The following is a 17,876-nucleotide window of genomic DNA, read 5'->3' on the forward strand; positions in this document are numbered from 1 at the left end:
AAGCTAATAAACATGGCAGGAGCAGGGCATAAATTAATTTGCTAAACTGTATTCTCTCTCTTTGTGTATTTGATTTTTAGTGAGGAGACAAATGAGTTTCCAGTGCAAGATGCAGGCTTCCAACCAAGACAAAACATAGTCTGTTCTGTAAATATTTAATGAAGCCCCGAGGATAAAAGAAATGTTAGTATTTTGTAGCTCTCCTGCTTGACAGTTATAGTTGCACAGTTTGAGAAACGACTACTGTGTTATAACAGCAGCATGAATGTTAGCACCTGAAGGTCAATGGATTGGGGTGGTGCCATAAACTGCAATCCTTTCTAGAACTAATGAATGGATCGTAGATGCTTATGATTGTTATTTTTACTAAAACCGTAGAATGTTATACTCAGAACTGTGAAGCCAACCAGGAATCTAGCTGAAAACAACTTATTGCACCCAGTTGTTTAACATTTCTTGAAAGAATAGATATGTTAGTAAAATGTATATAGGGACATCAATAAAAAAAGAAGTGTGATTTTATGTAGACGAAAAACATTTCTCTATCCCTGAAAGAGCTTGTTACAAAATGATAACTCGGTGGTAAAATTCAAATCTAATAAATGTACCCTCTGTAACCTGCACTTTCCTGATTGTAGTCTGTTGTTGTTGAGCATCTTCCAAGTGGAAGCAGTTAGTGAGGAACCCTCAATCTCCACACAAATAACAGCTTTGTTCTGTGCACACCACCACTAGATGGCAATCAGATTCATTCTCTAGATCAATAACCTCAACTGCTTACTTGTACTTCTTAGAAATATTGACATAAGTACTTGGAATGATTGCACCATTACTACGCCGACAGTACTGTGTTCTCCTTTTACAGTGATAGTATCTTTGGAATCCACATTTAAATGCAAAGGAATGTCATTCAAAAAATATAGACTACAATTTTAATATATGGGACAATGGATTACATTACAATGAGTCTTTACAACAGACACAGAAGATTGTGTGTGTGTGTGTGTGTGTGTGTGTGTGTGCGTGCGTGCGTGCGTGCGTGCGTGCGTGCGTGCGTGTGTGTGTATAAAGTACTGTACAGTGTACTAGCTTTACGATTCTATCATTACTGCCTAATCAGTAACGTGTTCCTATCCTCACAAATCAGTTGATAACTCTGCTAATCACAACCTTAAAATATAAAATCTGTACTCTCTCTCCACTAATATTGGTCAGTCATTATTCAAACATCTGGTTATTATTCCTATTTCTGAAAAAAAAACTAGTTAACCCAAACTTTCAGATTAACACCCCATCTCTCAACTGTCATGCCCCTCCATGCTATTTGCAATTTGTGTGGAGCCTTAAACCACCGTGCACTAGCTTTTTTTAACCATTGCCATGCCACCATTAATGACGGGAGAGGGTTTCCAGATATCTGTCTACATTACATGGCTATCCACTTGAGCCAGGCTATAGCTTGTTTGCGAATCCCCAAGCTCCACGATGGGTTCACTTGGAGGCTAGCTCAGATAATGTCACCTCTTTGTCATTAACTGTTTGCTTTTCAGCATCCATTAGACCCACCTCGGTAAGAACCCACCCGGTCATTGCCTCCTCGAGCTCCACCTGGTACTGGGGATCTGGTCTAGGCCTCATCTTCCACCCCCTTTTTTCATCTCCTCTATCCCATTTTCTTTCCCCTACTAGTTTTATAGAATTGTTGGTTATTTAATTTGTTTGTTTTTCTTTTTGACCATACTGGCCTTTGTTATGGATCGATTGGAATGCACATGGTACAGTGTACAAATTATCTGTGCTTTATATCTATTGTTCTATACTTATATTGGGCTTAAATAAGCAAAGCTGTCGCTAAATAAAACCCACACACTGAGAAGCCATCCTTTCACCTACTCAATGGTGTACAAAAACCCTGCGTGATTTCAAAGATTTAAAAAATTTTATTAATCTATTCATAAGACCATTTTCGTCTTCAGTAGCCCACTGGCTATGCTTCTTGGCCCAGGCAAGCCTCTTGTTCATTGCTGAAGAACAGCTATACATTCTTAACATATTACTTGTTCCAATAAACAGGCATTTGTTCCAAGAAACAGGCACCCTGAAATTTACATGATTTTTCAGTCTTTATTAACCTCTAGTAGTCTAGCGCTTACCTTTGTACAATTTTATGTTATTCACTGGACTTGAGTGGTTTAAATTTCAACAAAGACTGGAAAAGTAAGAGTGTTCTAAAACTTTCATGGGTAATTTATCTATCCCCTCTGGACATCCTGCTATCTCAGGTGGTCTTTTTGCCATTTCATATTGGATATTTTCTCAATATATTTTAAAAAAATGCCCTAATAATATTCCCACTAGCCAATAGAAGCTATCTACATTACAAGTCCCTTGCTGTTGACAACTCGTCAATAAACCATACCAGTCATGCTTGCTGCATAGGTCTCAACCGGTACGACAGTAACTTGTGTCCAAAACTTGTTACATAAGAAATATTTCCAGAATACACAGCTACTGTATCTGACACAAGTCAGTCAAAAGACTTAAATTCATGCCCTCGTTATCTTGTTAGTTGACTACAACGACTGGAAAAGTAAGAGTGTTCTAAAACTTTCATGGGTAATTTATCTATCCCCTCTGGACATCCTGCTATCTCAGGTGGTCTTTTTGCCATTTCATATTGGATATTTTCTCAATATATTTTAAAAAAATGCCCTAATAATATTCCCACTAGCCAATAGAAGCTATCTACATTACAAGTCCCTTGCTGTTGACAACTCGTCAATAAACCATACCAGTCATGCTTGCTGCATAGGTCTCAACCGGTACGACAGTAACTTGTGTCCAAAACTTGTTACATAAGAAATATTTCCAGAATACACAGCTACTGTATCTGACACAAGTCAGTCAAAAGACTTAAATTCATGCCCTCGTTATCTTGTTAGTTGACTATTGCCATTCACTTCTTGTCTTCCCTCTAACCAGACTTTCATCCTTCCAATTGTTGGAAGGAGTGCGTTTTTGTGCTGCCTCCCTCCATGGTTTGACAAGTAGGACAGTTAGAACTGATCTGGCGGTCACTAGGACCTGTCGGAGCGCAGTAAGAGAGGTCCGACCTGTGACATATGCTCCTGCGCAGCATCTCCACACGTCTGTACTCCCTGGCATTCTGTATGGATGATAAGATCCAGGAGACTCTCTCCACTTTGGAGCCTAGCAGTGTTGCTGTATAACCCGCAAGTACACTATACCACCACCACCATTGTACACTAGACTACCAGTGATGCCATCCGCCGGTGCCAGTACCACGATCATGCCAGGCGTACTGTAACACCTAGTGATACCCTGAGCTCCAGACAGCCACAATCCATATGTAATACCTACCGCTGTTACACCTGTGATATTCCCTCTACCATATGCTACCTGTCGTTCTACCCGATATAATAAATCTGATGTCACCGTCCATCCTTCCTTCACGTGCAGCTGAGCAGAAGGAAAAACCTGTAAGCCAGAATGCGAGCCAAGGAGGACAGTGTGCAGTGCAGGGACACAGTCAGTGGTGTCAGGTTTCATGAACTGCCGACTGAGCTTTTCTACCAGAGGTGAGATAGGGGAAGGAGGGAGGAGAGGGCTGTTAATCAGAGCCATATTATTTTTTATTTATTATTTATTTATTAACAGTTTCTTATATAGTGCAGCATATTCCGTTGTGCTTTACAATTGGAAACATTGATAGAACAAAACAGGGTAATAACTGACAGACATAGAGGTAAGAGGGCCCTGCTTGCAAGCTTACAATCTATAGGGAAATAGGCATTGATACACAAGGATAGGTGCTATATATTTTGCAATTTGGTCCGGCCAGAATGCAGTTTGTTGGTGGGCTGCATGATCCAGTCACACAGGAATGTCGGCAAAATGTCAGGAGTATGTGAAAGAAAGACAATGTGTGAGGTTATGTGTGGACTGTGAGAGGGGATGTAATAAGACATGGCAGCTATGAAGGTTATGTGGTCGGTTCTGGAATCTGATAAGCTTGTCTGAAGAGGTGAGTTTTCAGGGAATGCTTGAAGGATTGAAGAGTAGAGGTAAGTCTTATTGTGTGTGGTAAGGCATTCCATAGAGTGGGTGCAGCCCGAAGAAAGTCCTGTAACCGTAAATGGGAGCAAGTAATGCGCGGGGATGAGAGACGCAGATCTTGTGCTGAGCGGAGAGGTTGGGTTGGGAGATATTTTGAGATGAGTAAAGAGATGTATGTTGGTGTAATTCGGTTAATGGCCTTATGTGTAAGTAACAGTATTTTGTATTGAATACGGTAGAAAACCGGCAACCAATGGAGGGACTGACAGAGCGGAGCAGCAGACGATGAACGTTTGGCAAGGAAGATAAGCCTTGCAGCTGCATTCATAATGGATTGTAATGGCGATAGCCTGTTTTTGGGAAGACCATTAAGGAGACTATTGCAATAGTCAATGCGGGAAATAATGAGTGCATGGATTAGAGTTTTTGCAGTGTCTTGTGTGAGATATGGTCGAATTTTGTATATGTATTTTAGATGTATGTAACATGATTTTGAGACAGATTGAATGTGGGGAACAAAGGACAGTTCAGAATCAAGGATGACACCAAGGCAGCGAGCTTGTGGGGTGGGGTGGATTGTTGAGTTATCAACAGTGATAAAGAGATCAGATTGGTAACTGTTATTGGCCGGTGGAAATATAATTAATTCTGTTTTAGAAATATTAAGTTTCAGGTAGCGAGATGACATCCAAGATGAAATGGCAGAAATACATTCAGTGATACGGACCAATACAGATGGTGATAAATCAGGGGATGATAGGTAGATTTGAGTATCATCCGCATACAGATGGTACTGAAATCCAAAAGAGCGGATTAGTTTGCCAAGAGAGGTGGTATAGATTGAGAATAGCAAAGGACCTAAGACAGAGCCTTGCGGTACTCCAACTGATAGAGGTAGCGAAGAGGAGGTAGAATCAGAAAAACGAACATTAGCAGGACAGTGTGCAGTGCAGGGACACAGACAGTGGTATCAAGTTTAATGAGCTATCGACGGAGCTTCACGACCAGAGGTGAGATAGTAGAGGGGAGAGGGCTGTAAGTAACTGTTAATAAATAGGTGACCCAGGGGTCCCAGCTCCCCCATAGGGTTATCAATGTGAACTGTACCAGAGTTATCAGATTGTAGTCTATGCCCTCATCCAGCCAAAACATGCAGATGACAGCAAAACACACTGACTGCATATATCAGAATGGTGGGTACCAGGTACACACAGCTTTTTGTGCGCAGCGCACGCTGTACTGCTGAATCATTAGAAGGTGCCATGGGGCAGGAGAGACAATTTGTTTTTGGTGGTCCTTGTTAGGTGGGGGCCCTGGGTCTAGCAATCCAACTGCCCACCTATTGCCAAACCACATCTGTTTGTGGTGGACATTTTTTATTAACTCCACTGTGTGCAGGTAATGGTTTGTCACAGCAGACATCAAAGTCAAGTCAACAATTCTGGGACTCATAAAATAGGTGCTCTATCCATAATATATATATAAATTAATACATATAAATACATCCCTTCTGTTGGTACATGAAGATGGCACATGTATTGAAGTCGATCTTCCATTTGAATCTCCTCAGCTCAGATAGGATGAGGTCATGGAAGAGAAATAAATATACATATGTGTAGAGTTTCTGGAGAGAAACGAAGATTCTATTCATTTATTTATTCATTTATTGAACAGCCTGGATTCACAAGTTGTGGAGCACTGAAGCCATCATTGGACTTTGTTTATTTTATACAAGACTAATTAATCATCTCATATCTCCTTTTTTGGTTTTTACATTTTTTTTTTCCTAGTATAAGAGACTTTTTTCATATAATATTGGAACTACCATATATGTTTTTCACCATTTTTTCACATTGATACTAGATATTTTTATGTATTACCTCCGTTGAGTGAATACACATGTCTAGCTAAATACATGATTAGGAAGCCAGCCTTCTATTTATATATATCTCTATATACATTTTTCTAACTTCTTTCCCCTTCGTTATCATCAGCCGTGTATGAAAGATGGCGTCCCCGTTACCCTAGCAACGATGATGCCGTTATGTTCCATTCACTACAGGTATAGTGGAAAATGGAGAGTAGACAAGATGCCACCAGTGGGCGGAGACAAAGGCGCAAGCTGGAGAACACTCACACGGACCACAACAAAATGGCGGACGCACCAGCAGCATACGGACTACAAGAAAATGGCGGACGCAATATTATAGATACAGACATTTCATGGAGTGGCCTGAAGTTAACTTATGCTACTGGTAACATGACAGATGACGTCATCATTGGGCGGAAGCCGAGCAAGTAAGGGCGGAAGCCAGTATATAAATAAGTGGTATTAAACCACTCTGGACTTCAGCAAATGCTAATGAGAAGTTACAAATTCTACATTATGGACAGATGTGAGATAGAATATATATTATTAATTCAGTATGAACCACTGTAAAAAAAGAGCGCCCTTTTTCGATATGACTGACCGGAAGTGATGTCATGGGTGATCTAAACGAGACAATTGGAGCCCTGTCTCATTAAGGGTATAAAAAGTGGCAAACCCTGATTAACTGCACCCCTTGATGAAGTCCCCAAGTGGATGAAACGCGTTGATATAGCTGCCTTGTCTGACTGAATGAACTTTTACAGATAAGCATCTAATTTTTGTAGAAAACTTCCTATATATTTTTAACAAGTTTTGAAACTTTTTAAACAATACTAATCCCTTTGTGTAAACTGGCTTTTTTAAATATTTAAATATATCAACTCCATTTGTTTTTAAGATATATTTAAATGTATGAATTGCATTTTTAATGTCATCTTAAATATTTATTAGCACTATGGGTCTGATTCAGAGCCGGACGCTATTTGCGGTCGTTCGTTCAGAAAAAAGGGGTGGCTATTCAAATGAACCGTTCGCTCTTTGCGGTCTGTACACACCTCTATGTCTGAACGAGCGAACAAAACTTGCGGTCGGAATTTTGAAAAATACGCCCCCTGGCCGCTCGCATCATACGTCATGTCCGCTATTTATTAGATTAATCGAGTACATCGAACAGCGTATGAACTGCTCGCTATTCTTGTGGTTGGTATTTCCTATGGCTATCTTGCGAGCAGTTCTGACTATAAAACAACCAAGTGACGTGGTCAATGACGCTGCTGTATTAATTATGCACACCCTTAAAATGCCCATTTTGACCTTTAAGCACGCCTGCGTTCTGAATTCCACTCCCCGTTTTCAAGCACCTTCCCCTGTTACCACCCACATACGCCTCCTCCAGTTACTCAAAATAGCAGGCATTCGCTATTTAGCGAACAAACCGATTTTCGGCCGCACTGACTGGTTTGCGCATGCGTATTACAATCCGTACGCATGCGCAGATGAGTGAACATCGCTCATAACAAACGAGCAGCCGCTTACGAGCGGCTCTGAATGAAGGCCCATATGCACACTGGGAAATTCAATCTATTTATTCGTATAATTAATTTATTTGCAATATCTGTGCTTGTATGCACAAGATCTAGTTATACTTTTTAAATATTACATTGTGATTTTTATTTTTACACTTTGTATGGTACATTTGTGGGTTTATGTTACACATTCCACAAATCATTGTAGAATATACGGAAGTCGCTGATCACCTAACATATTTGCACTATTTTCACATTTAAGGGCTTATCCAAAAGTCCTCTTACGTTTGGTTCTAGCTGACACCTTTTATATTAAGGGAGTACGTATTATTACATATACTTTGTATCAATCCTCTAGAAAACTTGAAGGTGGCGCCGACACATTTTTGGTGTATCTATATGTGTAGAACAGTTTATCTTCTATATAGCGAAAACAAGTTCAAAGAAATCCTCACTATCCACCCTGTATGACGGTGAGTAATAATCAGCATACCATGACTCACACTTTCTAATGTGGTGCACAATGTATCAAGGTATCTTTATCACCCAGGAAATTCCCGCCACAAGTGCTCCATGTACAAAAGTACCCCCAAGGTAAGTCTAACGTACCGCACTCACAGTAGGTGCAGTCATTTTTCAACACGTAGTGGTTTCTTTAGACCTGCTGGTAAGATCCCAAAGAGAAGAAATGGAGGGCGTACCCTACTCACGATCAAAGTGGCTCTCTGGAGGTGTATCAAGGTATCTTTGTGTAGTATTTATTTAATCGCTACTACAACTCCTTCTCTCAGTGTATAGTTGGAAATGATTGAATCCAAATGGATACTCCAAAAACCGGAAAAAAATGTATTAAAAAAATCCCAAACACAACGGGATGTCCACACAGATATAAAATAATATCGCTATGGATCCAATTAAAATTACAATAGTCCAATAGTATCAACAATAAAAAACAGATGAGAAAAGAATGACACTTCCTTCCATATCAATCAATCAATAAAAAAATATATAGAAACATCAATCCATATTACCTAAAGTTTGTGTTTAGTAAAAAAAAGGCTGTTCACACTCTGGGCTGGTCGACGCGTTTCGTCCCTGATTGGGCCTTTATCAAGACATGCCTGGAGTGTGAAAGAGCCTCAAATTAAGGAGAGAACAGCCAATCAACTTGGAGAGGAAATTACATCTTTCATTGATCAAAGTCAAGTCAATTGCTCAACCTCACACTTGGCGTCTACTCTGGTTTCTCAATGCTTCCAGGTAAGAATATTGGGGGCAGTGTTGACAAGAGGTGGTGGAACAGAGGAGTGGGGATGGGCCCCCTGTCTTAATTACCCCGCACCCCCTGAAGGCTAATTCCGGCCCTGATATTAAGAATGGGTTAAGCATACCAGATGTGGACTAACTGCCACCAGCACCAACTACTGCATTATACACCTTTTCAATATCACACACATTCTGGCCAAATATATTATACCCTGGTGCACCAACTTCTTTTTTTAAATACACAGACATTTTTAGAGCAGTGTGTCTGTCACGATCTGTACGGGAAGTTCTTCAGATGAGGACAAAAACCAGGTGGTTAGGGTGGCTAGGGAACAACTAGGAGAATGACAGGTGACTAGGTCTTCCTATTGCGGCCAAACCCAGGTTTGGCTAGACCTGCCCACTGACACGGAATCTAACTCACTTGGTGGTCTTCACCAGTGACTCCTCTGGTTGGAATATGGGTTTCGCTGAACTAAGTGAGCAGGTCGCGGCCCTCTGGACAGGTACCTGGGAGTGGCAGGAAGACCGGTAACTATACTTATGAGAGTTAATTCACAGGACACCAGCATGGAGACAATAAGGTATAACACTAGAGGTCAGCGTAAGAACTAAATAACTAGGACACAAGGGATCAGCTAGTGAGATGAAAACTTAGCACAGGGAATCAGCATGTGAGCTGAATACTTGACCACAGGAGATCAGCGTATGAATTGAGTACTTGAACACAGGAGATCAGCGTCAGAGAAATGTAACACAGGAATGCACTGAGGATTGTAAAGGAACCAGTCGCTGACTTGCACTGAGAACACAGGGAAATGTAACACAGGAATGTACTGAGAATTGTAAAGGATCCAGCTGAGAGCTAACTAGTAATCAGCATGAAAGCAGACACCAGTAACACAGGGAGGCAGCTGGGGATCTGCACAGCACAATAATAACAACACAAAAGCTGCTATGAAAAGAACTGGAGTTCAGTTAGAGAACTGACATGACACACTGGAAGTCAGCCTGGGAGCTGATGCAAATAACACTGGAGGACAGCGAGAAGGCTGAAGCAACACACTGAGGAGTTAACATGGAAAGACACTAGTGAGTATCACAGTAACCGGAACAGCGAAGTTGAACAGCAGCTTCCTGTTCCTGGAGTCAGACTTAAATACCCTTAGGTAGCTGGTCATTGGATCAGAGGATCAGCTGAGTGCCCGCAGGACTACCATTGGGAGAGACCAGTCAGGTGATATGGACCAACATGGATGCACCCATGCCCAGCACCCCGGAAACCGGGACACACGCACGGAGGCCCTAGCAGACGTTGGGGAGAATACTCAGTCACCACTCACCTCCACTCCCAGCGACTGAACACCTAAGCCCAAGGATGCCACCGTGGAGGTGAGTAGCAGCCGATCCCAGGTCACATCCTGACAGTTTCGTCCCACAACAAAGCACTGAAAAATGTGCTGGGGCTATATAAATAAATATTGATAAATAAGTATTGATTTCTTTTTAACATTTCAGGAAGTACAGATGTGTGCACGTACACCTATCCCCAAATTGCTCAGAATAGCCCCATTTAGCATGCTGAACCAAAGCACTAAACCGAACACCTAGCACACAATGGGGCTGAGTCAGAGTCGACAGTAAAGCAGAAAAGAGCAAGTAACTATGCACTTTGGTAAAACCATGTTATACTGCAGGTGGGGCAGATGTAAAATTTGCAGAGAGATTTACATTTGAGAGATGCGTGTCTAAACTCAAATCTAAATTACAGGGCAAAAATAAGGCTGCCCAGCATTTATGGGCTACACGCAAAAGCAGCCAGTATTTACCCCACATGCAATAAATAAGAAAAATTATTTGTGCCCCCTGCACTGTAACTTGCTTTGTTTGCTCTCAACTCAGAATCAATACGCAAAGTTGAGGGAAATAAAAAATGAGGAAAAAGTACACAATCTGGGTAAACAGGCAAATGACAGGTTTGATATGAGTCTCCCTCACCATGTATCGCTATGCTTATCTGCGACTTTATACAAGTTTCTTTACAACAAAAATACTAATCCAAAGTAACCTGTACACTATAAGCAGAGATGTAAAGTTAGGGAAAAGTAGCAAAATGTAAGGAAAAGTATGCAGTCTGTGTAATGCTGCATACACATGGGACGTTTTTCCTGAATGATATGAACGATAACAGATTTTTAGGCAGTGAACGATCGACCAACGAATAAATGATGTGCGTTCTCGGATGGACGATAAAGATATCTTTCCTCGTCCATGCATGCAGGCCAACTTGGTCGATATCATCAATTTTCCCTGTTCAGAGATGTGGCAAGATGACTCACTGAAAGATATCTTTTAAAGATCTTTGAACGATCTATGAACGATATCTACTGTATGAACGATATCTTTGAAAAATGTCTTTCAAGTCGTTGGTGGTACAGATCGTGCCATGTGTATTCACCTTAAGAAGGCAAAAGACAGGTCTGACATGAGTGACCTGCGCCAGGCATCCTTATGCTTTATCTGCGACTAATTCCTTTGCTACAAAAAGCACTAATCCTAAGTACCTTGTACAATAAATGCAAACTAAAGGCCCCTACACACGGAACGATACTGCCAATGATCCGAGGGATTGGAACGATAAATTAGCAATATCGTTCCCTGTGTATGCATGATATCATGCATTGAGCACTCCGGTGCCCCTGTAGGTAACGCTGGGTACGCGTGTTCCCGGAGTTCCCGGAAGTCCTGCGGGTGCTGTTGACGGAGCTGGCACTGGTCCGGTGTCTCGTTACACAGTGTACATATTTAAGGTAAGATCATTGTGTGCTTGTTGTAACCTCTTGATGTACAGTATCCTGATGACGGGTTGAAATAAACCCGAAACGTTGACGAACTGGATTAAAGTTTGTATTATTTATGAAAAGTCCGACGAGTGCCGCTGCCTTTGGCTATATGTTACTTAAAAATGTAGTGGGCACCACGGCAATAATAATAGTACAACTTGGAGTGCCGACTTGTTTAGACAGTATATATACTGAAATCCCTAGTGTAGTCAGCAAATTGTTTATTCCCCCTCTGTAATGAAAAATTAAATATATTTCTAACTTCAATCACAAAACTTGGACCTGTGACTTATATCCTGAGGAAAGGACAACACCCATGCTCACCTCACAAACCCCTCAAAATTGAGTAGTTTCCGGTCTCAATTATATTGTTTGCTGACATTAAAACACAGAGCACAATTTTCCTTTCTACTCACAAGTGGAGCCAATGTGATACCTGTGACACAGTGACAGGTAATGGAAACTGAAGAGGGACGGCAGTGCTGAGGAGGAGAGGTGGCCCTTCTACTTACAGCTTGCAATGGATGACCACATTGGGATCTTTGCTATGTTTACTTTTGATGCTGTATTAATCCCCTGCAAATGACTTGCAAGTTGTAATAAATTAAGGGCCATACTCAATTAGAAGCGGAAAGCTGTTTTCGCATGGTTCTTAGCGATCATTTCACCTTTTTTTTTTACTCCGTATTCAATTCCATACCGTTTTAGCCTATGCGGAAAGTCAAGGCAATGAAATAGGTGATACTGTTTCTCCACAGAATAGCAGGAGACAAAAAGTGTAAAATCTATATTTTGGGGTGTAGATGTTGGGAAACCACTCAAAACCCTTGGTATACCCCCCAAAGGACAAATCACTCAAAAAAGATTTAAAAAATTCCAGGATCCCCCCCAAAAAACATTCTTTGAAATTGGGGGCAAAAATGACAAAAGTGGTGGGACAACTTCAAAAACTAGTGAAATAAGCTTCTGGTGGTGCTCTACGAAGGGGACAAGTGTTTTTGGGATTGCAGATGTTTGTATGACGGAGGAATTTCACTTTTCTAAAATTTCACTTTAGAGACATTAAAATATGCTAGTACCCGTTTTCAAGCACCCCAAATGTGACTGGACTACTTATTTTCACCCAAAAATACTGCTTAATGCCATTTTTCACCACTTTTGCAAGGATGCCAATAACAAGGATTTTAAACAACTTCAGTACCCCAAATAGTTTTATTAGGGCTATTGGAACACTTCTACTTTTATCCCCAATGTTAGTGCATCTTTTTTGGGGGGTAAGGCTGATTTCCCTAAGTCTGACAGTACCTTCCACCTGTTCTACATTCGCCGCTTGCCGTTTTTGCCTGTTTTGGAATTGAAAATGGCGGAAAGCGAGGACGCGCACGCAAAATTTCCGCATCCAAAACAGGCGATGTCGGCGAAAAGTCCGTCAGGCAAAACTTTTCCGCGGGTGCAAAACTAATTGAATACTGCCCTAAGTATGGTGCAGAACACCTGACATTGTATATTAAGTCGATTTAGCAAAATTCATCTATTGTGAGAATAAAAACATAATAAAACAATTATTTTTTTTAAACAAAATACAAATGAATTTCTTTAGTTTTAGTTTTGTATTTTTAAGGATAGTCAAGCATCTGTGAAAAAAAGGCCATACTGAAATAGTTGTAAAATCACTTACTTTATTTGTTGCATTTTGATCTGCTGCTCTCTAGTGGCTATGCTGTGTATGACATCTGGCACTTCAAACCCCATCTTATGCAGGTATTTTGTTTCATACAAAACTTCCAGAACTATGGGATCCAGATTTACATATAACTCCTGCACATGAAAAAGTTACATTGAATGTTGTTTCCCTTTCACTAAGAACCATGCAACAACAACGGGTTATTAGCATAGTCATTGCTTATATAAGAGCTATAGAACATGTATGATTGTTTTGTAAATACTGTGCAATTTAGTTAAAATAACAAAATATCTAAATAGTTTCAATCTGCAAGAACCCTTGTTTCCTCTACATGGCTCAATAGGCTGATTAGTAACTTTTTCAAACTTCTGCACTAAAACTGATACACAATAATGCAAATGCGAGATGCAGTGTGACTGATTGGGAGGTGTATGAAGGCCATAGGTACTGCATCCAGTACTTGCAGCGCGTGCACAGTACTGGATGAAGATTTTCACACATCTGCAGAGTTGCACACATCTATACACACTGCCTTTGCAATGAGCTATCACATGTTAAAATGATGTAATATTTATAAATTGACAACATGTTATGTAGCATGCACAATCTGTAATCAGATATCATATACCCAGACAAGCCAATACTAGATTGGCCCTGCTTGTGAGAATTTACATTCTAAAGGTAAGAGAGAGTCCGGATCATGTTGTGTGTACGGAGACGCGATGTATCATTACATCTCATTGCAGCATCCCTGGGTCGCACCATCATATAGTGTGTACCCAGTGTAATATAGACAAGCTAGGCAGAGAATAGTAAGGTGTAAATGGAATGAAATGATAGCATGGTGAATTATTAGGGATCAGTGTAATCTACTCTGAGCACCACCGGAAATTGCCTTGATATTGTAGTTTTCCTGACATACATAAAAAGAAAATAATCATCCCTGGCTGTCGCTCCAGTTAAAATCTGTAGGGTTCTGTTAAAACAGCACCGCATTGCATTCTCTTGTGATCTCTTACTTACTATCGACCTGATTCAGACCCACTCGAAAGCGCATTGCGCTCGCAAGTGGGTCGATGGTGGCCCAGCGCGTGCGCGAGCCCCGTAGCAAGTTAGACCTTCACTCGCTCCAGGGCTCGCAGCAAAATGGGGCGGCTGTCGATGTTGATCGACAGTTCGCCCATTTTGTAGGCGGGTAGGGAGGCCGGCTGAACAAACGGAGGTGTTCTTGAAGGAACGCCTGCCGTTTGTGGGTGTCCCTACTGACATCACTTGTGATGTCAGTAGTGGACTTCTGGCTCTATTAGAGCTGGAACGCCACTCGGCATTGCGAGTACTGAGACTCTACCTTAGGGTTTCCTCGCAGTGCCGATGGTCGCGATAATCGCAACCATTTCCTGCCCGCTGGCACTAGCTGTGGGTGGGCACCCACAGCTTAGCGAGCGGACAGGAAAAAAAATACTCCCCACCCTGATCCAGAGTGTGCGCTCGCAAATAGCGAGCGGCTCTGAATCAGGCCCTATATCTCTATGTTTGATGTCGTTTGTATATCTTTTTCCTCACTGTCTACCTCGATACACACTAGGGGCGATAATCGCACATCTGCGCATGCGTATGATTCGCAGTGCACATGCGCAAGCCAGTCACTGCGTTCGAGAATCGTGCGCTCGTTGTATACAGAGTGAGTGCTACTTTGAGTGACAGATAGTGCCGTTTGTGGGTGGTAACAGGGGAAGGTGCTTGTGAACGGGGGAATGTCTGAGCTTCAAAACAGAGTTTAATGGATGTGCATAATTAGCAAAGTAGCGTCATTGAACACGTCACTTGGTTGTTTTTTTTGCCTGAACTGATCGCAGTGCTTGCGGTGGGGTAGGGTCTACCTCAAGGACTGCGAGCTGCTCCGATGGCTCTCAATGTTTCCGGTGATTCATACACTTCCTGGAGATGACGTGGGTTAAGAACGAAAAATGGGCGTCTTTAAACACCAAGCAGGTTTAGCCTTTAAAATGATTGCCGCTTTAAAAATACAGGAAGACTTGCAGGAATTCCAGCAGATTGCATCCTATTGCATAAACCCCCAGATCTACAATGCATTTTTTTCAGTACATAGGTTCCTGCTATATTCAACAAAAGAATACAAATAATGAAAACTAAAATACATTATAGCATATAGCAAAAAAATTATATGGGCTACATTTGTACATATGTAGAACAAATACATAGTATGCATCTATAACATACAAAATAGCAAATCTATAATATACCAGATTACAAGCTAAATACCTTTGTGTCTGGATGTCTAACCAGCAGCGATGCATGCAGTCCAGTTTTGGCCAGTTCTGCACATTTGCACCAGCCTCTATAATACACTAGCTCAAACTCCATAAGGACAGCAGCCATTTTGTTGTAGCTCCGGATGATTTTTTTCATTTCTAAACCCTAAATGTGTAATCAAGATGTTAAACATTACTTTTGTTTCTCAATTATGATATTTAAATGTTACTGTAAAATACAAATGCACAATAAAAAACTGCAAAAGGCTGATAACACCGAAAAATGTCACAGATTTGTTTCTTCACACACAATGGCAGAGTTGTTTCTCAACAAGCAAGCAAGACCCCCTGTGCATGTTACATGCTGTAACACTACAGTAGATATAGCCCAATAAAGCAGTATGGAAGGATTTTCATAGGGCTCTATTTAAGTGGTAAGGTATTATAGATATGAGTGGGGTTTTGACTTAAAAAAAATAACAAAAATTGTGTCCTTTTAAAATGATCATAAAAAGTAATGGTGGAAAGCTAAAAAAATAATGGTGGAAAGCTAAAAAATAAAAAGTAATGGTGGAAAGCTAAGAAAGTAATGGTGGAAAGCTAAAAAATAAAAAGTAATGGTGGAAAGCTAAGAAAGTAATGGTGGAAAGCTAAAAAATAAAAAGTAATGGTGGAAAGCTAAAAAAGTAACGGTGGAAAGCTAAAAAAGTAATGGTGGAAAGCTAAAAAATAAAAAGTAATGGTGGAAAGCTAACAAAAATTTAAATGAACATGCAAGACAAAAGTGCAAAACATTATACATTCATCACTTTCTTTTTACAGCATATAATTTTTATACATTGTTGTCCTGATTCAGAGATGGATGTTAAAGCACAGCAGCTGCGTCTTTGTATGCAAAAGCTGCAGGAGGCGTCGTCAGTAAAAAAAACGCCCATTGCTGACTTCTCTGATCCGCTACTGCATCTGAAGAGACAATGGCTCTACTGCATGACCATTGCTCAGGTTACTCAAGATGACCGGCAAAATTACATTGCTGGAGCCAGTGCAGGGCTGGTGCAAGATGTCTCGGCCCCCATGTCAAAACTTCGTCCTACTGACTCGCCCCAAAACTCCACCACCACCACCCACTTTCCAGACCCTCAGGTGAAAGTGAGGAGACGGTTTCTTAGAAGTTCCACAGCCGACACCTGCATTTAGTACAACAAGAATTTCTCTCTCAGAGACAGACTCTGTTGTATCCCCCAGATCCCGGCGCCCTAAACAGCTGCCTAATGGTAGAGCCGGCCCTGCCAGTGAAGCTGCGTCCAAGGATGCAACCACTGGTTCTGGCAAGCCCAGAAAACGGGGCCGACATGCTCCATTTTCTGGATTGCTCCCTGTGGCCACCTCGTCGCCGCCCCCAAATGCCAGCAGTATGTTAATCATAATGCAGTTTTGGGGCACTGTCACCAACGTTGCAGAAATAGTTCTGTAAATGCGAAGTGCGGCTCCAGCGCATGTGCAGGCCTGCAAACATCGGAGATTTACGTAAATATTGAACTTATTTAATAATAAATGTATGTAAATGTATGAAATAGGCCCCGTGATAATATTGTACATCTGTTACACTAAGAAAAAAGTAAATAAAAATTCACCTTGAAATTTTTTTTTACTTTTATTTTATTTCTGCATATTAATAATTACTAACCTGCAAAAGTTCCGTTTTAGTTTTGAGAAATCTCATTGGTTGGTCGATTTTCCTGTAGAGTTGCCTAGCCCACATAATTTTTCCTGTTATCTAAAAACGTAATCAGACAAGAAAACATAAATATACAGCTTTTAATTTTCCAAAAAAAACAACAAAAAAACATAATAACAAGTTGAAAGGAAAGTACAAGCTTCATTTAGTCATAATATTATTAATCTGTAAACTACATTGGCATTGTTTATACTCACCGGGGGCACATTTCGCGGTGCAGGAGGACTATCTTTATGCTTCTGGTAGAGTTTTCGCACCATATCTAAATCACGACTGTATCTCTGCAGAACTACCATATATTTTTCACCAAAGTCAAGATGGTCTTTTCCAATGCGCTCAAATTTCAGTAAGAGATTTACCATCTGTTCAGTCTTTTTAGCAAAAGAAAAAAAAACAGCCTAATTTAAAAAAAATCATTAAGATTTATCTAGCATCACGAAAAAACAATTAAAAATTTTGAATTGTTCTTTAGCTATTTATTCTTCTGCAAAGCATTAAGCTAAAATTTGTATTATTTTAATCTAAAAGTCATTTATCATTTTAAGTTCAGACTAAAATAATTTGAAGACTCTTTAAAAAAAAAAAAGGATAGTGTTCCT

At 40.7% G+C, this 17,876-nt stretch overlaps 1 protein-coding gene across 1 annotated transcript in view; it reads right to left on the minus strand.

Moving 5' to 3' along the window:
* Nucleotides 1-17,876, minus strand: part of LOC148519646 (dynein axonemal heavy chain 5-like) — a 449,515-nt gene that overhangs the window by 384,193 nt on the left and 47,446 nt on the right. Inside the window, exons 16-19 of the mRNA XM_088476296.1 lie at nt 17,475-17,648; nt 17,227-17,316; nt 15,550-15,705; nt 13,261-13,400 (exon numbers count right to left, since the gene is read on the minus strand). Coding sequence (XP_088332422.1) covers nt 13,261-13,400; nt 15,550-15,705; nt 17,227-17,316; nt 17,475-17,648 — 560 coding nt within the window. The remainder of the gene's footprint in view (nt 1-13,260; nt 13,401-15,549; nt 15,706-17,226; nt 17,317-17,474; nt 17,649-17,876) is intronic.

The sequence above is a fragment of the Taudactylus pleione genome, unplaced genomic scaffold (genome assembly GCF_031769625.1).
Source record: "Taudactylus pleione unplaced genomic scaffold, aTauple2 ptg000186l, whole genome shotgun sequence".
NCBI classification, from domain to species: domain Eukaryota; kingdom Metazoa; phylum Chordata; class Amphibia; order Anura; family Myobatrachidae; genus Taudactylus; species Taudactylus pleione.